Source organism: Pezoporus occidentalis, unplaced genomic scaffold (assembly GCF_034315485.1).
Source record: "Pezoporus occidentalis ecotype Australia unplaced genomic scaffold, CSIRO_AGI_Poc_V1 ctg159, whole genome shotgun sequence".
In the NCBI taxonomy this organism is placed as follows: Eukaryota; Metazoa; Chordata; class Aves; order Psittaciformes; family Psittacidae; genus Pezoporus; species Pezoporus occidentalis.
Genome location: NW_026913415.1, coordinates 1,683,393 through 1,707,437, shown reverse-complemented (window position 1 = coordinate 1,707,437; position 24,045 = coordinate 1,683,393). Strand labels below are relative to the sequence as shown.

General features: G+C 56.2%; 3 protein-coding genes across 3 annotated transcripts; 2 read left to right on the top strand and 1 right to left on the bottom strand.

Moving 5' to 3' along the window:
* Positions 1 to 548: 548 nt before the first annotated feature.
* SCAMP5 (secretory carrier membrane protein 5) lies at positions 549 to 6,898 on the bottom strand. Its single transcript, XM_062612207.1, has 6 exons — positions 6,749 to 6,898; positions 6,333 to 6,461; positions 4,021 to 4,177; positions 3,213 to 3,314; positions 2,550 to 2,667; positions 549 to 2,450 (listed from the first exon to the last, which is right to left on the bottom strand). Exons 1-6 carry the CDS (start codon positions 6,753 to 6,755, stop codon positions 2,256 to 2,258), a joined length of 708 nt encoding a protein of 235 aa, XP_062468191.1. The 5' UTR covers positions 6,756 to 6,898; the 3' UTR covers positions 549 to 2,255.
* A 6,388-nt stretch (positions 6,899 to 13,286) lies between these two features.
* RPP25 (ribonuclease P and MRP subunit p25) lies at positions 13,287 to 15,291 on the top strand. Its single transcript, XM_062612208.1, has one exon. It carries the CDS (start codon positions 13,873 to 13,875, stop codon positions 14,521 to 14,523), a length of 651 nt encoding a protein of 216 aa, XP_062468192.1. The 5' UTR covers positions 13,287 to 13,872; the 3' UTR covers positions 14,524 to 15,291.
* Positions 15,292 to 16,609: 1,318 nt separating this feature from the next.
* Positions 16,610 to 23,998, top strand: LOC134160307 (cytochrome c oxidase subunit 5A, mitochondrial). Its single transcript, XM_062612211.1, has 5 exons — positions 16,610 to 16,900; positions 20,556 to 20,672; positions 21,607 to 21,728; positions 22,615 to 22,737; positions 23,840 to 23,998. The coding sequence occupies exons 1-4, from the start codon at positions 16,630 to 16,632 to the stop codon at positions 22,726 to 22,728; spliced, it is 624 nt and encodes a 207-aa protein (XP_062468195.1). The 5' UTR covers positions 16,610 to 16,629; the 3' UTR covers positions 22,729 to 22,737; positions 23,840 to 23,998.
* Positions 23,999 to 24,045: the final 47 nt, after the last annotated feature.

Below are 24,045 nucleotides of genomic sequence, written 5' to 3'. Positions count from 1 at the left end.
CCCCTCAAAGGCTGTGTGAGGAGGAGCGTAGCCCGCGGAGGGGGTTAGAGGTGGCGGAGGACAGCAGGAAGGTCACTGCGTGTGAGAGGACGGAGCGAGGGGCACCGCGCCATGAGCGGCTCCCGGTCCCCGCAAGCAGCAGCGGGCAGCACCCGGCGATGGGAGCCCTTCCCTGCGGGAGGCACACACACGGGGGGGGAAGCACGTTAAAGGGCTGCCCATTCCTTGTCAAGCAGGGGCAGGCACATCTGCGGTGGTCCCCAACCCTTCCGCACACAGCTTAAAAGCCGCATTTGTCAGGTGCAAATAAGCACCAGGAAGAAGGCAAAGAGGCAGAGAGAGATCTGCAAAAAGCAATGGGGAGACCTCAGTGAAACCCTGCATCTGCCGAAGCACCCGCACATCAGCTCTCCCACCCGCGGTGCTGGGATCCCAACCCAGGTGAAGAATAAGGGTGCGGGGGTCTGGTGTCCAGCCCAGGCCCATGGCAGGGCAGGGGGCTGGAGCGCCGGTGGCCGCAGGTTGAGGAGACAGAGCGGAGAGGAGGGTTAGGTGCTGAAGCAATGTCTGTTAGTTACAGCTCGGTACAGTTATCATCAATGCAAAAGGTGAAGTCACTTTCATTGCATCACTTCTCAGACATGGATGACAGAGCACATGGTTTGGCATAGTCAGTTTTCGGCTAGCTAGAAATGAATTGCACAATATTTAAACCTGATTAAGTACATAATAGGCTCAGCAAAGGATTACTTTTCTCCTTAAGTTTTACACGTATATACACACGCACACACACGGACAGGCAATTTATTGTTAGCTGCAGTTTAGTCTTATCAGGAGACCACTGTCCACTGCAGAGTGACTGAAGTGACATCCTTAAGAGGGGAGCTCGGCTTGTGATTCAGTTTGGGCTGCTTTCCTAGGACTTGGAGAGAAATTTGGCATATTTAAAGTGCATTTAGAGTCTGAAAAGCATCTCTGAGAAGGAGCTTTCCCTGCTCCTGGTCCAGCAGCATCCGTTAGCTCCCCTTGACAGCCCAGGAGGTGTTGGTCTGAGCTCAGCTGCCTCTGCTGAGGTGCCACATCATTATTTAAAGCGCAAACTAACCCCTACCTGGGCATGGATTGGGGGCTGAGAGGAGCAGGGATTTCCACACCAGAAGCTCAAGTGAGCAGGAATCCTTCTCCAGCAGCTTGGAGGTTTCCGTACGCTCCTGCACACCTCAACAGCTAAGAGGGACAAATCCTGGCCTCGCTATTTACACAGTACACAGGTGGTATGTGCTTGATGTGACCCAGAGCAGTCCCCAAGAACAGCTCCTCTGAGAAACACTGCCTGTTCTATAGCTGCTTTTCAAGAAGCCTTTACAAACCAGCCTCAGGAGGCAGAATCTGGAATGGAAAGGTTGTATCCCACAAGGAAAAACCTGTCCTCACTCCCCAGTACATGCACACACACGCAGCACACCGGGGCTCCTGCCCACGGACACACACAAATACTGGATGGAAGCTACTCATTTACATCACCACACACGGAGAGAAGTTGTAGATCCTGAGCCAGGGTGTAGGGTAGGAATCTCTCGACTTCCAGCATATCAACAGCAGGATGGAGGGGTTCTTTTCTGCCTTATCCCCTCTTTTTCTTGGTTAATACTAACCCAGCCAGCCACCTCCTGGTTAAAAATCAAGGGAAAAAGGTGAATTCCCGGGATGGCTTGTCCTTGCTGAGACAGTGGTGAGTGGCTGGGTGCTACCAACTCAAAGAGAAAACTCACACACATCAGAAACCTGTGGCTCAGGGCTTATTCCAAGAGGGAAAATGGGTGCTGGTTGCTATTTGTATCTTTCCCTTTCAGGAGTGGGGGCTTTTGGCTGATGGAGTTCTAATGTACACCTATCACCACAGGAATTAAAAACCACCACCATACACTAGTTCACAGGGAAAAGGAAGACACGTGAACGTACATGTAACTACCACACACACACACACACACACCCCCCAAGAGCCCTGCGGGTCAGCTCACAGCCTCTTCAAAATGAAAGGGAAAGGAGAGGAGAAACAAAAGCTCCAGACAGTAACGGGGAGGAAAAAGAAGAAGAAAACAAATCCCAAATGATCTCGTTACAAAGAATAGGAAAAGAACCGTTATGGTACACTCCAGCTTTCTGGAATAGCTGCAGAAATCCAGCTCAGCCTTCCTCCTCCTCCTCCTCCCTTTCTCCCCAAGATCTGGTGCCTGAGGACAGAGTCCTGCTGCTCACATCTCGTTGGAGTAGGTGTAGTTGGGGGTGGCCGAGTACTGCGTCTCGTGCTGCATCATGGCCCCCTGCGCTGCGCCCATGGCCGCGTTCTGCGCTGCCTGCTGCACGTGGGGGTTCTTCCATGCCCCAGTGGTCCACTCCTCCTGGGCTTTGCTGAAGCTCCCGCCGCTCCCCCGGTAGAACTTATGCACCTGGGAAGAGAGAATCCACAGGGATTGAGGGACTGCAGCTCCCCCCAGCCTGCCAGGGGAGCAGCAAGGGAGCCCTGATGTGCTGCAGCGCCTCCGTACCATAGTGAGGGCGATGAAGGAGAAGACAGCCATCCCCGTGAACAGCACAGTGGGAATGAGCATCACCACAGCTGAGCCCACGTTGGTCCCAAAGAAGGAAATCGCTGCAATCCAGCCACTGCAAGGAGAGCAAAACAACTGGAATGCTCAGCAGTGTGGGCCTCCCCGGCTGCCAGCATCCCCCTGCTGCTCCTCACAGCACCCACCCGAGAAGCCACTTGGGCACCAAGGGTGCTAAAAACACACCAGGAGGACACAGCACCTGTGCAATGGTGATTTATAGAGTCCCAGATTGGTTTGGGTTAGAAGGGACCTTAAAGCTCATCCAGCTCCAACCCCTGCCACGGCAGGGACACCTTCCACTAGAGCAGCTTGCTCCAAGCCCCTGTGTCCAACCTGGCCTTGAACACTGCCAGCGATGGGGCAGCCACAGCTTCTCTGGGCACCCTGTGCCAGCGCCTCAGCACCCTCACAGGGAAGAGCTTCTGCCTAAGAGCTCATCTCAGTCCTCTCTGGCAGGTTAAAGCCATTCCCCTTGGCCTGTCCCTACAGGCCCTTGTCCAAAGCCCCTCTCCAGGTTTCTTGTAGCCCCCTTTAGGTACTGAAAGAGTGTTATAAGGTCTCCCCTCCTTGCATCCAATGCAAGAGCAGCACCTTCCTTACCAGACACCCCAGCCAGGAATTCCCACCGCCTGGATAATGCTGATCACCAGCTGGGCCATGAAAGTGAAGAAGAAGGCCATGAAGCTGAAGGAGCTGTCTGTCCTGCAAGAGAAGGCTCAGTCACTCCCTACACATCCATCCCTGCTGCACCACAAGGGGAGGGAGATGCTCCCACGTCTCAGACCCTTTAGGGGCAGAAGGTGCTGTGGTTTAGTGAGAGGGTGGTGAGAAGCAGAGCACCAGAGCACAACTAAAGACAAGGGAGAAACTGAGAGAGGCTGAAGGAACACTTGGGAAAGCCAGAGGGCATCCAACCCTCCCCATGGCTCAGCCAGCTCTGCACATCAGGCCGCTGGGCATCCGTGTTTGGACACAGCTCTCTACTCACATCAGCTTCACTCATCCCATATGGGGAATAAATACACCCCCAGCTCCTAGATCTGGGAATACTGCACTGAGGATCAATCTCAGTAGTGGGATAATGATTACAAGCACCTTGAGGACTTGTGGAAAGCTATAAAAGAAGCCTCAAGGATGGGAGGGGAGGGCAAGCTGGCATCCAACTGCCTCCTCACCACTCCCCTAGCACTTGGTGGAGGCACACAAAGGATGTCTTTATACTGTATGGCCTCAGGGCATCCCAAACACCCTCCCTTTGAAGGTTAGAAAGTAAAGCTAAAGGGCTGGACAGAAAGAGCAGAAATATCCCCAGATCTTCAGGCAGTGCCCCAAGCGAAGCACTAACCAGTTGGGAAGGGAAACAAACCCAAAAGCCCATGAGAAGCCAGGCTGAGGAGTGACCACTTACTTGAAAGCTTTGTAAATAGGTCTAAACCAGCAGACATAGGAGCAGGGCGTAAAGAGAATGAGCCAGAGAATTGCCAGTCCAAAATTAACAGCTCCACCGCCTCCAATGAGCCATGCGAGGCAGCCAACGAGATTCACTGCCAAGGTGATGCTGTTCACTGCAAACACACACACACACACACAGAGGGAGCAGAGGAGCACGGACACAAGGATGTCAGTGAGATACGAAAGACCCCAGGGATGTCCCTGTAGGGCTGACCTCCAATCCTGGATGGATTACCCTTAAATTAAGATGCCTGAGTGCAGGAGGGGTCCCCAGGCTGGCTCAGCTTCAGCTGAGGAGCAGGGGAAAACATATATTGCTTAGAACTGCAACGTGTTAAGCAGGCCCAGGGCTCATGGGGCTCTTTGGGAACAGCCACAGCCTCCTGCTGCCTGCAATCTGGGGCACATTTCCCCCACCAAGAGGAAGCAGGAGGAACCCAAGCGCAGCTCCTTCCCTGCCTCCAGCTACAGCTTTGCTTGTGGAGGAGCTGCCTGTGCCCGCCTCGGCAGGTCAGGGGGGCAGCCTTGCCCGGGGTGAAGGCGGCACAAGGGCAGGCACTGTGCAGCCCAGCCGGGGCGGACACAGCACAAAGCAGAGGAGCCTCAGCTGCATCCTGACGCCTCGGGCTCTTGAGAATGATTCATTATTTGGAGGAGCACGAAACCCCTCCCACTGCTGCCCACAAGAGAGCTGCAGCTGCAGGAGAGGCAGCGGGGCACTCGCTGCTCCCTGAGCACCCCCAGGGACCTTTCAGCCTCTGCTGGGTGCTTGTGGGCGCGTTACAGAGCAAGAACAGGCAGATCAGGCTGGGGAGGGAGCTGGACACCCCCAAGACAGCTTCCCCAGGGAGGCACAACTTCTTTTGCCTCCCTTTGCATGGAAAGGCTGCACAAAGTGATAGGGGCGTTATCCCAGGGACATGTTGCTGATGGGATGGGGCCCCCAAAAGCTGGAGCAAGGTATGGCCCTGGGGGTGCTGTACCAGAAGCAGAAAAGCCCAACCTCTCCAGTGCTAGCTCAGCTCCCCATAACCTGCCTCCAAAGCACGTGGCACTCCCTGGGCATCCCAGCTTCCAAAGTTCAGGGGAAACGCCTGCTTAAGGAACCAAGTTCTTCTAAAAAGGAATAGAGCGATGGTGCCAGCTTGCCCTGAGCAGCACACACACATTTCCACACATGGTGGGGTGTGATCTGTCCCTCCATGGCTCTTCTCCCCACTCAGGATTGATAAGGATGAGAGGCCCAGGGTAGTTTCAGGAGTTGGAAGACAGTGAGAGCTCTGTTAGCACAGCACGGCACACAGAGGCATGCAAGAGGAGCAGGCAAGAACTGGCGTGGGGGAAGCCGCAGGCTCCCATGGTTTGGATGTCAAGGTCACCCCAACGGCCCTTGGGCACTGAGCCAGCTCCACACCTCCACCCTGGAGGCTGGAAGGGCTGAGCACAGGGGATGCTGCAGCCCACACAGAATCAACCAGGCTGGAAAAGCCCTTTAAGCTCCTCCAGTCCAACCGTTCCCCAGCACTGCCAAGGCCACCACTAACCCATGGCACTGAGGCCTCGTCTCCACGCTGTGTGAACACTTGCGGGGACGGTGACTGCAGCCCTGCCCTGGGCAGCCTGTTCCAATGCCTGAGCACCCTCTGGGGAAGGAATTGTTCCTCAGCTCCACCTAAACCTGCCCTGGTGCAGCTTGAGGCCGTTTCCTCTTGTCCCATCCCTTGTTCCTTGGGAGCAGAGCCCAGCCCCTCCTGGCTCCATCCTCCTGTCAGGCAGTTGCAGGGAGCGATCAGGTCCCCCCTGAGCCTTCTGTTCTCCAGACTGAACCCCCCAGGTCCCTCAGCCGTTCCCCATCATGTTTGTGCTCTAGGCCCTGCACCAGCTCTGGTGCCCTTCTCTGGCCTCGCTCCAGCCCCTCAATGTCTCTTGTAGTGAGGGGCCCAGAACTGAACACAGGATTTGAGGTGCAGCCTCACCAGTGCCCAGGGCAGGGGCACAATCACTGCCACTGGTGGTGATATAAGCCAGGATGCTGGGGGCTTCTTGGCTGCCTGGGCACAAGCTTCTCATGTTCAGCTCCATCAATCAGCACCCCCTACTCCTTTCCCATGAGCAACTTCCCACCCCCCAACGGGTTTTAATGGGAGACCCCAAGGCCTGGAGGGGCAGAAGGGCTTCCCCCAACCTTGCTCTGCTCTTCCAGCCAGGAGCTGCCTTTGGAGAGGAATGGAAACCACAGACCCTCCCGAGCCCTTCTCGGCCACTCACGCATCCAGAGGTAGTAAAGCCGCTTGGCCATGGTGCGGTGCTGCGGCGGGATCTCCGCATCGAAGTCCTGGTAGAAACATGGCTTCAAGGGGATGAACTTTGGCAGGGGAGGGAAGTTGTTCACTTTCTCTGCAATAGAGTTTCACCGCCATTGGGCACTGCACAGAGCTGAACTAAATCAAGGTTTCCCACCAAGTCTCATTCAGCCCCAGGAATTGACGTGTTTCATGCAGGAATTAAGGATTTCCCCTCATAATCACCACCCCCAAGCATCGAACAGATTTAACCTTCACTGGCCACGTGGATCCTGCAAGCATGGACACCTACAACGCTACCAGGGACTAGTGAGGGGATGCGATGTCCAGCAACACCTCTCTTCAGAGGTGAGGGGCAGCCACACCAGAGCCCCCCCGTACCTGCCATGCTGGCACACGCTCAGCCTCTCCTTTCCACAGGAAAAGCAGGGGGGAAGAAAACCCAGGAGCTTTCCCAGAGCTGCAGGAAAACGAGAGAAAACGAATGATGTGAAGAGCTTCCACCTTCCCCCTGCTCCAGAACAGCTCAGGAAGGCGCTTCGCTTTGGCAACAGAGACGTGCTATTCCTGCATCCAGGCTGTCTGCTGGCACCTGGCTGGCAGCAGAATAAATCCTGGCTCTGGCCTGAGGCTTCACACCGGTTAAGGCAGGAGATTAAGAGAAGATCCAGTGACGTGGGGCAGGGCGCAGGCTTCGCCTCCCACTCCCGACTGACCTACATCCAGCCCCTGGGAGAGGAGCCAGGCTGGATGGCAGCAAAACGAAGAGCCCCACGAGGCAGCCTGAAACCCTCAATTTCATGACCTAGCCCCCAAACCAACTGATTTATTTATAAATTCCCATGTTTACAAAGCATTCCAGCACAAGGAACTACCTGGCTCCATGGCAGCACCCATCTCTGCAAGCCCAATTCCAGAAACCAGGCCAGAAGGGAGCAGGGAAAGCAGCTGAAAATACCAGCTGGAAAAACCCCACAAATGAGTGGTGATTGTCACTAATGAGTCACTTGAGCGCTGGTTTAAGGATTACTCACGGCATTCGGAACCTGGTGCTGTGTCTTGCAGGTGGAGCTCAGAAAATGGAGCCAAATTAAAGCAAGAATGAAGAGGTTTTCAATCCGAGCCGCTCTGCCCATCCCACCTTGCCCTCTCCCAGCCGGACAGACAGCAGCAGGGAACACATTTCTCAATGCACGGTGCTTGAGGATCGGATTTGGGGGGGGGGTCCACATCTAACTCCGAGCCCTCCAACCATCACAAGGCAAAGCACTCCCGCCACGTGCCATCGCCCGACACCCGACGGCAGCCCACGGATGGCTCCGGGAATACGAGTGACGTCTCCCGGGCACGTGTGCCGGGAGCAGGGACACGCGGCTGGGATGCCCCCGACCCGGCTCCGCTGCTCCACAGCCTGGCAAGGACAAGGGGCATCCGCACAATTTAGGGGGAAAAGTGCGATTTGGGGGAGCGGCTGTTGCAATATGGGGCTTGCAAAGCTAAAAGGGATGGATTCTGCAATGGAGCAAGCAGGAGAAGCCCCGACACCTGCTCCGGGTGCCAGCACTGCAAGGGCGGCCCGGGGCGCTACGGGTTTGGGCTCGGTGCCTGTGGGCTACCCACGGGGGTCGCACGGACCCCCCCACCCCAAAACCGGACGTGGCCCCCCCTCAGCGGCCTGGCTATGGGAGAACGGCGGCCGCGCTCCCGCTCGGTTCCCGGCCCGCGGGTGCCCCCACGCCACGCACATTCCCCCCCCCCAGCGGTGGGCTGCAGGCGGGGGATGGGAGCAGGGGGCGGTCGGTCCCGCAGGGGGTCACAGCCGAGCGCTGCCCCAGAGGCCGCTGCCCACGGCCCCGGCACTCACCCGGTGTGCTCTGACCGTGCCCGTCCCCTCCGGTCCGGTGCCGCGGCGGGTGGCGGCCGCCCGCCCGCCTGGCGCTGCTCCTGCCGCAGCGGCAGCGGTATCGCGAGAGTACAGCGCCGCCGCTGGCCGGGCTATGGGGGCAGCGCAGAGATCTCGCGAGAGCAGCCGCAGCTGCCGCTGTCCAGGGTCCTGCTGCCGCCGTCGGGAGGGGCGGGGCTGACAAAGGGGCGGGGCCATATGGGGTCGGGGTCTATGGGGTGCCTATGGGGCTGGGGTGTAGCAATCCCTACCTGGGGCACAGCAGAGCCACTATGGAGCACGGGTTCGGTGACCTCCACAAGGGCAGCGGTCCTGCTTGGGTGTGTGCTGGGCTGCACCTCCAGAGTGTGAGCAGCAGCTCAGGGAGGGGATCCTGCCCCTCTGCTGCGCTCTGGGGAGACCCCCCCTGCAGCCCTGATCCAGCTCTGGGGCAGCAGCACAAGAGGGACGTGGAGCTGTTGGAGTGAGGCCAGAGGAGGCCATGGAGATGCTGCGAGGGCTGGAGCAGCTCTGCTCTGGAGCCAGGCTGAGAGAGCTGGGCTGGGTCAGCCTGGACAAGAGAAGGCTCCTGAAAGGGAGACCTGAGAGCAGCTCCAGTGCCTGAAGGGGCTGCAGGAAACCTGGAGAGGGGCTTGGGACAAGGGATGTAGGGACAGGCCAAGGGGTGATGGGCTTAAACAGGGGAGATTCAGGCTGGATAGAAGGGAGACATTCTTTGCTGTGAGAGTGGTGATGCACTGGCACAGGTTGCCCAATCCTATAACCAAGCACAAGGGAACTGCAGCAGCAAGGCGAAGCACCCACATGTTGCTCAGGTATGTGCACAGGGAAGTAGGTATCCTAATGGGAAAACACTCTAAGAAAAGCTAGGCACTTTTCCCGAGAGCAGGGAAAAGGATTCCACTGTCCCAGGCAGGTCAGAAGCCACCATCCCCATCACCCTGTGTTCCCTCCTGGTCTGCCTCCCACCAGGAGCTGCTCCACATGGTCATTAATTAGAATCATAAAGTGGTCTGGGTTGGGAAGGACCTTAAAATCTAGTTCTAACTCCCTAATTAATGGCTTGCACGACAGGCAGGGGAGATGCTGATTTCTTTTGCCATCGATGCTAAGGTTGGGATGAAGAGGAAGGGACTGACTGACCCATACATGGGTTGGGGAGGGAGAAAACACCCCTAAAGGGGCCATAAATCCCAAATCAGCCTGAGAACTGTAAGCAACACGAGGAGGATTCCATGTCCCTTGTCCTCAGTGTCACTGCTAGAAACCCTGCAGGGACCCCTCAGACCTCCTGTGCTGATGCTTGGGACCGTGTCGGTGCGGTGTCATGAAACTGGTTTCATTTGACAACTAAATCCTCCTCCCTTCCCACGATCCAGTTTTGAGCAACAGCACAGAGGTCAGTGAGGATAGCATCCCACCATGTGAAGGTGGGAAGCGCAGGAAAGCAGCTCCATCTCCTCATACCAGCGAGTCCTGGTCACCAAACCCCTTTGGCAGAGGAGTGGCGTCGCTCCATAGGGATGTAATGAAGGAAACCTGGCAGAAACAGGGAAAACGCCTGTTTCACAGATGGCAGAATAGAGGGAAGCAGGGAAATCAGCATGCCACAATGGCCCCATACCTGAGGGCCCAGCTGCTCACTCCAAATACCTTCTGGGTCCTCGGCCCCATGCACCCAGCTCCGTGCACGGCAGCAGGAGGAACAGGAGCAGCAGCAGGAGGAGGTTGGTTGTGGCTCCCCACTGTCACCAAGCGCCACTGCTCAGCCATGTGTGAGACCTCACGGGGGTGCTCTGGGACTTGAAGAGCTGCGCTGGCCCTGCCTGCAGGCACCCAGCACCCTGGGCACCCAGTGCTGGCACCAACCCCAGTCTTGCTCCTTGCTCAGTGCCAGCTATGGGGTGCCTCCTTCACAGCCAGGACAACAGAACTGCTTTATGCTCCTTATTCCTTGACTCTCGAGCAACTGGATTTGCTCCCTACAAGCCTCAGGTCCACCTTCCCCACTCATTCGTTTGGGGATGGCCAGTGACAGAGCTCTTCTTGCCCACATCTCCATCTGCCCGCAGGCTTTACAGGAAGAGCTGTGTCCTCCCTTGGGTCCTGGGGGATATCTGGAGAACCAAGGGGACATCCCAGTGCCTACCTCACACTACCTGAGCAGCTGCTCAGGTTCAACTGAGAGTCCAGGTCAGCCAGAATCCAGGCAGGTTCAAAGCCAAGCCATGAGATCAATCTGCAGGTGAGGTCTACAGAGCCCAACCCAGACACAAAGATTACTGCATCTCACTTAGAGACCCTGTAACATAGCTCAGACCAGAACTAAAGGCCCTGGGCTGAGCTTAAATAGTGTTCCTGGGCCATGGGCAGGATGGGAAGGGTGTTCCAGGTGTGGCTGTTCAGGACCATTAGGGTTTATTAACACCCTCAGGGCCCTTATAGTGTTATCCTGCCTATTGGGCTATAGCTTTGCAAAGGGATTTATCCTGTGAAAGGTTGGTTTTCTCCTTTTTAAACTGTCTGCTTACTCAGAATGAGGATTATCTTGAGCTCTACTGCTTTTCCCTTTAGGAATAAGGGAGGATATCCCACTGCCTTAACTTGCAAGGAGCTAAAGCCACCTGAAGGTGCTCCTGGCACCCCAAGGCAGCCCCTGCCCCCTGGGGTCACATCCTCAGGGTTCTAGTGCTGGGGAGCAGTAGGTCCCAGCCCCTGGTTCAGATGGAGCACCCCAGGGCTGCACCAGCTCAGGCGCCAGCCTGCCGCTGGATGCAATGTGATGAGCAGCAGAGACCTGAGCCGGGCCGATGTGACGCAGAGATGGCCGGCGGCACCCAGACTTTCCTTGTATCGGATGCTCCCACTTTCCGACCCGCTCCCATGCAGGCAGCCTCGGGTGAAAGAAAATATAGAGAGGGCAGGTGAAGGACAAGGGCTTGGGTTACTGCTCCTCTCCAGCTGCCCTGCTCGCCATTAGGAACATGTTTCTGGGTGCTTTTCCCCCCTTGCACAGGCTTGGTTTGGGCTGGTGTCAGCTCTGGCTCCATGCAGCCCTCTCTATCCCATCCCTGTCAGCCTCCATCTCTGGCTCCTCTGCTAGATGGCCCTTCCAAGCTCACATCTCTTGTGGCAAGAGGGTCCTGCAGGGAAGGGGACTCTCAGCCCTATAGGATGCTCAGAGAGACACTCAATGGGAAAAGGGAGGAAGAAACCAGTCCCTGGCTCCCGCTGTGACCAGCGTGGATGCTCAGGGAGGACAGACAGGGTGTAATTGCTTTATTCCCATCTTTCCTTCATTCCTCTTTACCATTTGCCTCATCTCCATTTTAAATTACTCTGCACCCTGTTTCCCAGTGTTTCTTTCCTGGTTCTCCCCATGGCTGGAGCTGTCTGTGCCTTTATCCCCCCTGTCCCTGCTCTCCCCCCTTTCCCACCCCGCTGTTTGCTGCTGCTGAGCTCATTTCAGCTATTCCTTTGCTTGGAACAGCCCATCCACTCTGTTGTCCTCCACCAAACAAGCTGACAGGCTAATGAATGGCTTCAGATGGTAATTAGCAATGGAGTTGCTAATAATGAATTGCATTTACATGTTAGGCGCTGCAGAGGAAAAGCAAGACCCTGCCATCAGTGCCCCTTTGGGGGCTGCAGAAAGCCTTTGCTGTGATTTCACCTCCTCCGCCTCCATTTCCAAGGCTCCACTGAGCAGAGTTTGTGAAGCAGCAATTAGATGCAAGGGGGGAAGGTGCCCAACACCATGGAAAATGGGGCACGGGAGGCAGGAGCTGGGCCTGGGCCAGGAAAGAAGGGCTGGTTTCATCCAGCACTGGGATCTATCCAGGTCGCCTGGTGCTCTTGGTGGCCACAACCCCCTCCTGTGCAAATCCTGCAGGATTTCTCAGCTCCCTGACTTCACACACGCTCTGTGGATGTTGCTGAAATCTTCCTTGGTTGTTTTCCCTGCATCTTTTGAAGGCAGCAATTTTCCCAGTATGCTTAATCCATTCCTGCCTGCCCAAGGAAGGAGCCAAGTGCCTGCTGCAGCGATGCCATAAAGAGCCATGAAGCGGAAAAGGGGAGAAGTGATGTTGTTTTGTCTGCTAGGAGAAAGGGATTCGTGGTGGAAGCACAGCAACTAAGCATGCATCAGGGGGGACAACGACTTGGGGGATGCTCCAAGCTGGAATCTGGTGCTGGGGTGTCCTGCCTCAGTTTCCCCCTCTGTGTTAGCTGGGTCAGGAAGAGATGCTTGGGTTTTCCTCAAGCATCCCATCCCAGGTGGATGACACACCAGTGCTGTCCCCCATTGCCCACTGGACCCCCATGTAGGGCAGCAGTACCCCAGAAAGATGCTTTGGGGACTACAGGGATGGCTGCATCCTGCCCTGCCACAGCCCTCGCTGCACTGCCATGGATAGATTGATTTATTTATGTATTTTTCAAGCCCTGCTCAGAGTGAAAACAATCCAGAGGCTGGTAAGATTTGACTGCAAGGCAATACTCAGCGTGTCTTTCCACTGTGCAATGATCCCCCGGGCCATGGGGCATGCAGGGGACAGGCCGGTGACAGGGGCAGGCAGAGGGGAGCCGGGGCAGGGGCAGCCTCTCTGCCTGGGGAAGGGATTGGGAGCAGAAAGGGGAGATCTCCTGGCCTGTGATGGATACCTCTGGGACATAACCAGTCAATGTGATGCTGACTCCTAGCTGGGGACATGGAGGTGAGAAAGGACAGGGGAAGGAGGAGGGAGAGAAATGCCATCCACCAGGATTTCTCCCATGATGGCTAATAAGGGTTGAGCTCAGGCTCCAAAGTACTTCCCGAAGTACCTGCTGCATTTCCGTGCCATCCCTGGGCACAGTGTGGCCGGGACTTCCCATACCTCTCGGAATGCTGCCGGAGAGAGGGCAGGCAGACAGGCCGGCTGCCCGCAGCGTGCTGACACTTGCAGTTAGTTAGCAGCCAGCCCGTCCTTGAGAGGAAGCGTGGAGAGAAGGGACCAGGTTCTCTTTAAGGGGGCAGGACTCCGGGAGCATCATGAAAGCAAAGACTGAGCTTCTCCCTCTGCCCTTCCTCCTTCTCTGCCTGCTGTTTCCCTGCCTGCATGCTCCCGGGGAGGAACTGGGCTCCCCTTCGCCTTCCCGGGCTCTCGGTGCAGGACAGGGATGAAGGCAGGAGCTGGGTGCTGGGATGGGAGGCTGAGCGAGGGGAGGAGGAGGCAGAGGAGGGGAGGGCTAGGGGGAGGATCTGCTAATTACACAGAACAGCTCTGGGGGCTCTGCTGAAGTCCAGAATGAAGCAAAGAGCAGCAGAAGCAAGTGCTGCAGTGGGAGCGGAGCAGCGTCACCAAGAGCCGGGGCTGGCTGGGAGCAAACGGGGGCACCCAGGGAACCCTGCAGCCCCGTATCCCCAGGGAACAGCCTCCAGCACAGCCACCAGCTCCTCGGCAGCCAGCCCCGGGCCAGAAGAGGGGAAGGGGCTGGTGGTCCCGGGGGTGCAGGGTTAAACTCAGCCCTGCTGCAGGCTAGGCTGGAGGGCAGCGGAGCCCTGCCATGGTCCCGGGGCGCTAGGAACCTGAGCGGATCCACCGGGAAGGGGTAACGGATGGCTGCTGAAGGAGGGAGAGCCAAGCCCGGCACCCAGTCCAGGATGGAGAACTTCCGAAAGGTGAGGACGTCGGAGGAGGAGAGCCCATTGCCCTTCCCCGACCTGCCACCGGACGTGGTGGAGATGAAAGTGAAGGAGGGCAGCAAGATCAGGAACCTGATGAACTTCGCCATGGCCCAGATGGAGCTGAAGGGCAGGCGGCAGATTGTCTTCAGCGGCTGCGGCAGGGCCGTCACCAAGACCATCACCTGCGTGGAGATCATGAAGCGGAAGCTGGGAGGGCTGCACCAGGTCACCAAGGTGCGCTACAAAACCCTGCTGGAAGTCTGGGAGAACCAGGACCCGCTGCCCAGCGGCGGGGCACAGAACCTGACTGTCCACAAGAACGTCCCCTCCATCAGCATCCTGCTCTCCCGGGACCCCCTGGATCCCAACCAGACCGGCTACCAGCCTCCAGAGCCCCGGCACGGGCTGGAGCCACAGCTCGGCCAGGAGGGAGAAGACACGTCCAGCTCCTCCAGCAAGGGGGTGAAGCGGCCCCTGCCACCTCCCTGTGAGGAGCTGCTCACCAAGAAGCTGCAGGTACAGGTACCCGATGGCCCGAGGGGCTCGGGGAGCACCGACCACCCAGCAGACCATCACCACTGAGCGCCACCTCCTGCCCCGACCAGCCGCACGCTGGGCAGAGGTTGTGCTGGAGGAGTTTTAGCTGCTTTGTGGTGGACAAAGGCAGTGTGAAGCCTTGCTTTGGGGACATTAGTGTGCTGCAGGCTCCCTGCAAGGTGTCCCCACATCTGGGGTGAGGGTTAAAGGGTTAAATGCACTCGCTTTCTGTTATGGACTGAGGGTGTATTGGTGACCCCATAGGGATAATGCTACCCACCTCCAGCCACGTTCCTGCAGTGACTCCCATGGGTGCCCTGGCTGGGGAAGGCGGCTGCACATCTTCGCTCCCCGTTGCTACGTCTCAGCCATCAGGAAGATGCTTTGGTCCCAGGCTCGCTGGAGTAACACCTTCATCATCAAAACTGCTGCAATTACACCCGCTGAGGAGCTGTCAGGGTTATTGATGCTGGACTCAGCACCCTGCGGTGCCGCGATTTATCCTGAATGAAGCACACAGACGAAGAGTCGGGACAGCACAGGAAAACAAACCAGCCCTCCTCCTCCTGCCTCTTCTTCCCACATCGGATGTTCAGGTCTTTGCTTTCCCAGAGGTGTCCGTAGGGTCTGGAGCTGGCGTGAAGCACCCATCGGGAGCTGCAGGCAATGGGAGCGTTCAGTGGGTGCTTGTGGCTGGATGCAGTGGCCAGGACTGGGAGGTGTTGGGGCTGTGGGAAAGCCTTTTGGAGCAACGTTCCTGCTGCTTCCAGGGGTAAAGGGAGGCTTATGGAAAATAAAAGCTTTTTGGAAATAGCTGGAATATGTCTATGGGAAAACATAGGGGATCACCTTGTCTGCCGGCCACGGCACGGATCAGCACAAGCGAGGGCTGCTGCCGATCCAGGACAAGAGGATCCCAGCTGAGCCATGGTGGAATGGGATAGGGGCCTCCTGTGTGCTCCGGGAGCAGCCTGGCGCTGCGGGGAGGGCAGGGATGGGATGGGGTGAATTACATTGGCATTACGAGCACATCCTTCCGAAACGCCAGCCGGGAGCGATGCTGCTGAGCATCCCCTTTTGTCCAGGGCTTGCTTGGCTGGGAACGGGAATGAAAGGAGATGAGGGGAGTGAGGAGGAGAAGGAAGCAGGGGTCTGTTTTGTTTGGCAATGACCTTGTTATCTCCCTCCGCAGGCTCCCGCTTATCTCCCCTGCTGCAGAGCGATTCCCTTCACCTCTCTGCCGCTGGGCTGCTGAATGTTGATTTCTATTGTAATTCGTTATAATGGGTTTCGGTGGGGTCGGGGATGCTTCGGGCTCCGAGCTCCTCTCCTTGGCGCAGACACCGTTCAGGTTCAGCGCTCTGCCCCGCACGCGAGCTGCAGCACCCGGGCACAGGCTCCTACCCCGAATGTACTGAACAACCCGGATGATGAATAACACCACCGGGAAAGGGAGCCTAAACCCTGCGGGACCCCCTCACCTCCCCAGCCCTGCCCCGCTGCGGCTCGCACTGCCCCAGCCAGGGCAGGGAACAGCAGCGCTCACTCGCTCCTCTCCGTTGTTTCTTAACGCTTGGACTTGGCTCAGATGGATTTTACACGCAGGCAGTTCCAGCCTCGGAGGGGATCCTGTCCTCTCCGGACCGAGGCGTTTCCTGCATGAGCGGTTAACAGGGCTCGTAACCCGAAAGGAGCAGCATTCAAACAGCGCGGTGCCAGCTGGCGCCACGGCTCCCGAGGGGGCACGGCGAGGATCGGCGCCGCAGAGCCAGGCTCAGCCCCACGAGCCTCATGAACCGCCTCTGGGGCGATGCTGAGCGCAGCAGTGACGGGAACACGGGGCAATAGAGACTAAAGGCGGTCAGGGGCTAGGTTTGGGGACAACGAGGTGACAGGACAACCCCTGGGGAGCGGACGGGGCCACCCAGAGCCGCGCTGCGCCCCATCTTCCCCTCACAGCGAGCCGACCCCCGCTGTGAGGGCTGGCAGCACGGCGACCACGGCACCTCGCCCTGCCCTGTGCCCACCACCGTCACGGGCCGGGTGAACGGGGCCGGTGTTACCACACAAACAGCCCCGAGCACCGCCCGCTGCCGATGGGGCCACAAAGCCGCTGCTCTCCCCTCCCGGCCCGTCCCCACACGCCACAAAATGGCGGCAGGCACCGCCCTCAGCCCCGCCCCTGCGGCTTCCCGCCGTCACGCGTGCGGCGCGGCGTGTCCCCGCCGAGCCACCATAGCCGCCGCCTCCGTCCTGCCCGCCCGCCGTCCCTCCCTCCCCGCCCGCGGTCCGGTGCCCGGTGCAGGAGCGAGCGGCGCCCGGTGCTGCCTCCCCGCCGCCATGCAGGCTGCCGCCGCGCTCCTCCGCCGCTGCGCCGTCTCCGGCCTCCGCGCTGCCGTCCGCAGGCCCGTCGGCCCCGCAGGTGAGCGGCCGCCCGCTTGCTTCACACCTTCCCCCCTCAGCACCCCGCCCGCCCGGCGGCCCCGGCCCCGCACCCCGCCGCGGTTCCCTTCCCGGTCCCCGGGTGGCGCCGTGTCCTTGCGGTGACCCGCCGCTGTCACCCGAGGGCAGGCCGCGCCTGCGGCCTAGTGCTCGCCGCGCCGCCGGGCCCGGCGCTGCCCCGCTGCCGCCGGCCCCGGTAACCACCCGCCGTCGGTACCGGCCTCACCGCCAAGGGGCGGGCGCCGGGCCCCGGCCCGGGAGCTGTAGCGAGGGCGGCGGCGCTTTCCCGGGCCTCTCCTGAAGGTGACATTGACGGAGGTCGGCGGTGACCTCCGCATCCGGGGCCGGCACCGAGCTCCTCACGGCCCCCGGGACCGGCGCTGGGCCGGGCCTGCCGCGACTTCCTCCCGCTGCCCTCATCAACACCTCGATTAATCGGAAGGGGAGGAAGAGAAGCAGCGCGGCCTCGGTGCTGATGGGGAAAGCGGAGCTGAACACCCGGGCTGCGGGGAGACGGTGCCCGTGCCCCGCAATTAACAGCTGATTAACGGGCACGGATCGCGGTTTCAGCGCTCGGGGTGTGTGGGAGCTAAGCACTTGCCGCAGGGGCCGTATTGCTGGTGCAAAGGGTTAAGTGGCGGTTGTGGTGTTCGTGTGCTGGGGTTTCTTTGACACGTCTTTAAACCCCTGTTTTAATTCAAACCCCATTAAATCCCCGTGCCCGCCGCCCCTCTGTGCTCCTGCAGGACCCCGGCTGCTCGTGCCCTACCTTCTCTGCGCCTTTGCTAACACGGAGCAGGGTCCGAGCTCTTCTTTCCCAAGGTCTTGTATTACAAATGCCTCACTTGACACGGCTGCCTTTTCCCAGGGAATTAATGTAAACGAATGCTCCTCTGGATGAGTGCTTTAATTCCGTGCTCATTGCCAGGGAAAGCGGCCGAATTCTGGTGCTGGGGGAAGCTTTAAAGTGTGGTTTCAGGCGATTTTAGCACCAGAGTGCTCTCAAAACCAGTGGAGTTCTCTTGCAAGCACACCTCTGGAGACACAGCTTGCCCTTGGCTTCCTCCCCGAGCTGGGAATCTCCGTGTGGATGGGTTGGCACGGTGTGACTTCCACCTGTGTGTGACCGTGACCTTGAGGGACCCCAAGGAAGTGCCAGGCTCCAGCTGGCTCCTGCCTCAGCTTTGCCAGGGTGGATCGCAGGGTCCGGCCTCCCGGATGTAGATGTGAGTGTTAGCATGGGAGATAAACCAGGGAAAGGTTGGAAAACACATGCTGGCAATCCATAATCCATGTTCTTGTAGCCTGTTGCGTTTTCCTTCAGCGCCCTTTTAGCCTAACCGAGTTGTTCCTTGGTTTAAGACTAAAGGGAATGGTTTTGTTGAGCTCCATGGAAGGAGACTTTAGGGGTTTGACTTCAAGATGGCATTTGGGAATGTGGCTCTGGGCTCTTCTCAAACTAGATGTGCTATTTCCCTGCAGGCTTTGCTTTTGTGATTAGGAAAGAAAGTGTTTCCCCTCAAACAGCACTTGAGCATGTACATAGAATCATAGACTAGTTAGGGTTGGAAAGGACCTTAAGATCATCCAGTTCCAACCCCCTGCCATGGGCAGGGACACCTCACACTAAACCATCTCACCCAAGGCTTCATTGAACCTGGCCTTGAACACTGCCAGGGATGGAGCATTCACAACCTCCCTGGGCAACCCATTCCAGTGCCTCAGCACCCTAACAGGAAAGAACTTCCTCTTTATATCCAATCTAAACTTCCCCTGTTTAAGTTTGAACCCGTTACCCCTTGTCCTGTCACTACAGTCCCTAATGAAGAGTCCCTCCACAGTATCCCTATAGGCTCCCTTCAGATACTGGAAGGCTGCTATGAGGTCTCCACGCAGCCTTCTCTTCTCTCTTGCTCTGAGCTCTGCTGGGCATGTGCTTTATTGGAGAAAGCAGGGTCAAGGAGCTGCTTTGGAGCTGGGCAGAGATGGGGAATCTCCTCCTGGAACACAAAAAGTGTGTTACAATTCTGGCTTGGCCTGAATTTGCCTTTGCCTTACCTAGTGATGGAGAGAAACCAGATGCAGGGTGGTTTATCTTCCCATTTCCCTGGCTTAGGAAGCACTGCAGAAACCAGAACCACGGCTGACACATTGAACCTCATGGAAATCTGGGTTGTGTGCTGGCTGCGCCATCACTTCAGGAGACTAAAGATACTCCTTGAGGTTCCTTCCATTGTACTTTACCCAGAACCAGGCTGCTGGTTCGCAGTGTGGCTGTTCCCTGCACTCCTCAAAGCAGAACAGTGTATCTGGGAAGGCTGCAAACCAGCAGCTCGGTTTAGGGGCTTCTTGCTGTGAATACAGCTTTGTAGCTAGGCAGCATGAGGGGTTCGGGCAAGGATGAGAAAGGAGGAGTGCCCGCTCAGCTCTGCCTTCCTCTGAAGCAGAGCTCCACGCTGGCAAGGTCATATCTAGTGTGTGACCTCTCTGCAAACATTGGTGGGGTGGAATTACCAGGAGGGAAGGAAGCGTCTCCAGCCAGGAGCTTGCAGGGAATGGCTGTGCTGCAGGTGGAGCTGCCCGTGCCCCGTGTTTAGTTCCAACCTCTGTAGGTTAAAAAAAGGCAAAACTCCCCCCAAAAAGGGATATTTTGGTAAAGAGCAGTGTTGAGGGAGGAAATGAGTTCAGAATCGTGTCAATGGCATTTGTCCATTGCAGTATGATCCCCTTCTGTGCTTTGTGAATGATCAAATACAAATGCAGTTACAGCCGTGGGAGTTTTATCTTGCATAGGCGCAGACAGCAATGGCTTTTGTCCTCCTTCAACCCCTCAGTAGCCTGTTGGAAGGAATAGCTCTGGTCCCTTTGCTTGAGAGCTGTTACATTTGGGCCCATGTCATTTTGTGCTAAAACCTCTTTAAAACAAGCGCTCATCAGCTGGAATCAAAAGCTGCAGAGGTACATTGCTATTGAGTCATCCCTCAAAACCAGCCTGGTTGGGAAACCCATCAGTTGGTTGGGAAATCTGCTTTTCTTGGATTACTGCACAGACTCAGTTGTGGAGCAGTCTCAGGAGCAGGAGGAATAAGGCAGTGTGTTTGTCTGAAGTGAGCAGTGGTGTAACTAATGGAGTGTAAGGGTTTAGTTCTGGAGGAATGCCACTGACAAGCTGACTGTGGACATGTCCTGATGCTTTGAGAGGGGTCAGAGCAGGGAGCGGAACAATTTTGCTGATGGAGTAGCTGTGTGGGATGTTTCTTTGGCTTCCTTGGTTCTGGAAAGAGGGAAGATTCCTGTGTCCTGCAGAAACAGGGCTCCCAGGAAACTTCTCTGAAGCACTGGTTATACTGAAAGGGTTTTCTCTGATGTTTCCCCTCATTAAACAATCCTGCTCTAACCAAAGGGTTTGGGAGCACTTTGGGAGCCTGATGTAGATCAGAAAACACACACTTTGCTACCAGTCAAACCACCAGTATTAAATAAGCTGTATCCATCCAGTGCATATCCCAGCTGAGGACTGATCCAGACTGACTGTAGTGAGTGAAACACCTCTTTCTATGGCTTTTGATGTGCTGGTCAGGGCTAAAGTGCAGTTCCTTCCTGTTTGCTCCACATCTCTTCCTCTCTGCCTCCAGCTGTGCTGCACGCCCGCTGCTACTCCCATGGGTCACAAGAGTCAGATGAAGAGTTTGATGCTCGCTGGGTGACCTATTTCAACAAGCCAGATATTGATGCCTGGGAGCTCAGGAAAGGTGAGTTGAGTGGAAAGGGGAGAGTGACCACGGAGTAAATAGAACGGTTCAGTGGCCAGGAATAACAGATGGATTTGACTTTGCTGTTGGGGAGCAGGAAGAGGGAAAACTGGGGTTAGATGCAGGAGAGCAGTCCTGTATGTACCCTGCTGGGGCTGCTCTGTGCTTATGCTGTTTGCTCTGAGCCTATTGTATCGGGCAATGGCACCTTACCTGCTCACACAAGCAGGTTGCAAGGATGCAGAATGAGGGCTATGACACGGTGGGAGTCAGGCTTTGTAAGCTTTAGTGCCCCAGAACACACATTTCAGCACCTGGGTGGGAGGGAGAGAAACGTTTGCTCTGAGGAAAATGCATCTGAGCTCAGTTGTTGCCTAGAGCATAACCACACACGTTTGAATTTGGCCTTTGAGCTAATGGCTTGGCCATAACTCATGCAGACTGGTGTCTCCATTGTTGTTTGCCAGCTCCTATTAAACTGCCCCAGTTAGGGCTTGAAAATGTGTTTGCGTAACAGCCAGAGGGATCATTCCAGCATCACCTGCGTGAGGTATGGGCTGTAGTCCCCTGGAGGGGAAGAGCCAGCAGCTTGACTTCTAGTTTTCATTACACTTGTAGGAATGAAGTTATTTGGTATTCCTTAACAATTCCATAACTGCTGTGGTGCAGACACTGACTCCTGTGGGGAGCATGGATGGAACTGGCTCACCGGGATTTCATGAAGTCAACTTAAAATCTACAGTAGTAGAGTAGGGAGAAAAGCAAAAGAAAACCCTGGGCTGTTTGTGTGTCCCCTGAATAGCAGTGAAAAGTCTCATCAGCTCCTAATGGTGGTGAGACTTAATCCCTTCATAAAGCGGAGCACAGTAACGCTCAGTGGGTTCCTTCTGATAGCACGAGGAGCTGCTACCAAGGCCCTCTTGGTGTTTCACAGGCATCAACACACTTGTGGGGTATGACCTGGTTCCGGAACCAAAGATCATCGACGCAGCTCTGAGGGCATGCAGACGGTTAAATGACTTTGCCACCGCTGTCCGCATCTTAGAAGTGGTAAAGGTGAGTGGAACAGCAGCTCCGGGCTCACTGCTGAGCCCTCCGTGCCCAGAGCACAGCGTCTGCCTGGGCTTGCTCTCAGTGGTGCCAAGGAAAGGCACTGTTTCCCATTGGCAGAGTCCATAGCTTCCATGTGAGTGTGTGCTTGGTGCCTTGGATAAGTTTTGAGAGCACTCAGCAGCACAGCTTCAGGGGATGTTCTTAAGTTGGTATTTTCCTTTCCTGCCACTGCCTCTGGTGGGAAAGGTGAAGGATTTTTCTTCCTTTTAGTTTTAAAACAAGCATTAGCAGGAATCCCTCAGGCAGAGGCAGTTTACCAGCTTCCTAAAGGGCTGAACGCTGAGCTGCACAGCCTTGAAACCCAGCAGAAACCAGCACCTTGAAACCTGAGTCCAGCCTTCACTTAGCAGGGAGTTAAAGTGGGTGAGCATGGAGGCAGGAGTCCTGTTTCAGTCCTGGAAGCCAGCAGCTCTGCTCTTCCAGCTGCCTTTTTGTCCCAAGGACTTACATACACCTGCTGCAGACTGTGCTCCACAGTCATTTGCCTCTGTGGTTGCTATTGCTGCTCTGTGCATTCTGTAGAACTGAAACTCTCTTGGTGTTTTTAGAGGCTGATGGAAGAAACTTCCTGTGTTTCCCTTATCTCTTTTTTGTTTGCCCCCTTTGTCCCCACCATCTAAGGGATAACTCAATTGATCAGAACTTGGGGACAGTAACATGCTCTTACCCAAGGAGTGCTGGTTTTTCCCTGATTTCCAAGCAAGTTGTGTTGTTTTTCCTAGGCAGAGCGGGGCTGTGATCTGCCCTCATGAGTCCACACATCTGGATTGCAAACCTGACCGCTGTACAGCCCCTTGCTGTGGAAATAACACCATTCCTTTTCCTTTAGGACAAGGCAGGACCTCACAAGGAAATCTACCCTTACGTTATCCAGGAGCTTAGACCAACTTTGAGTGAATTGGGAATCTCCACTCCAGAGGAACTGGGCCTGGACAAAGCATAAATGTTATTGGTAAGGGATGCTGGTGCTTCTGCGAGTCATGGCATGGGAAACGGGTACCCCAAAACTCTCCTGGCAAGGACAGAGTGCCCTTCCTTGCCTTTACAGGGCTGTGTGTAGTGTGAGTCTCCAAATATCTGTACCTACATGCCTCCTGGAAAAGATGCTAACACTTGTAAAACTAAGTGTTACCCCATCCTTGGGAAGGGATGGTTGCCACCATCCCCAGCAGTGTCTAGGTAGTTGCTAAGACAATGGGTATTGCAACATGTTGACTGCTCAGCAGCTTGGCCCCAGAAGTGTGTTTTAGTAAATGGCAGGCTTGTTTCCATTGGGAATGCACAAACGTGCACATTGTTGTTGCAGTCTTGCCCATTTAGAAAACTGGGGGACCCTCCTTATAGCTTATGCTGGAAAATGAGCCTCACTGATGGTGGTCACCCAGTATGTGAAGGGGGCTACAAGCATGCTGTGGAGGGACTCTTCATCAGGGACTGTAGAAATAGGACAAGGGGTGATGGGTTCAAACTGAAACAGGGGAAGTTCAGGTTAGATCTAAGGCAGAAGCTCTTCCCTATGAGGGTGCTGAGGTGCTGGCACAGGGTGCCCAGAGAAGCTGTGGCTGCCCCATCCCTGGCAGTGTTCAAGGTCAGGTTGGACACAGGGGCTTGGAGCAAGCTGCTCTAGTGGAAGGTGTCCCTGCCCATGGCAGGGGTTTGAACTGGAGGAGCTTCTAAGGTCCCTTCCAACCCAAATCATTTCATGATTCTATCAGTTTCTTCACATTACACTTAAAATAGCATCTTTTCTGTAATTAAACACTACTTTGGAGCACTCCTTGCTTACTGAATAAGCAGATCAGCTGGAGCATGGCCAGAGCTTCACTGAATACCCTTTATTTCAGGAGTGGTGCTTGATGGAACAGCCTTGAGTCCTGGGAAACCACTTACTTTACTGTCTTTTTAGAGCTTCCGAGTACTTGCTAAACTTGAGAACAGCCATAGAAGACATTTAGCTCCCCAGCCTCTTAGATGAGCTCACATGAGCCCCCTGTGACACATGGTGGAGGTCCGGGCTGCTGCTTTGATGCCTTTTGTGTTCTTTTCCATTGCAGGTGCATTACCCCAGCATTTCACTGGTGCCACCTGATTGTACACAGCCGCCTGCAGGCACAAGTGTTAAAATCCTCTTAACTTCAGCTAACTTCCTTTATTGAGTCACAATGTACGTGAGGCGGAGTTGGACCTAATAAAGGAAAACCTGGTTTGACTGACGCGGTGGCAGTGGCTCCTGTGGTTGTTCTGGGGGCTGGGGTCATGG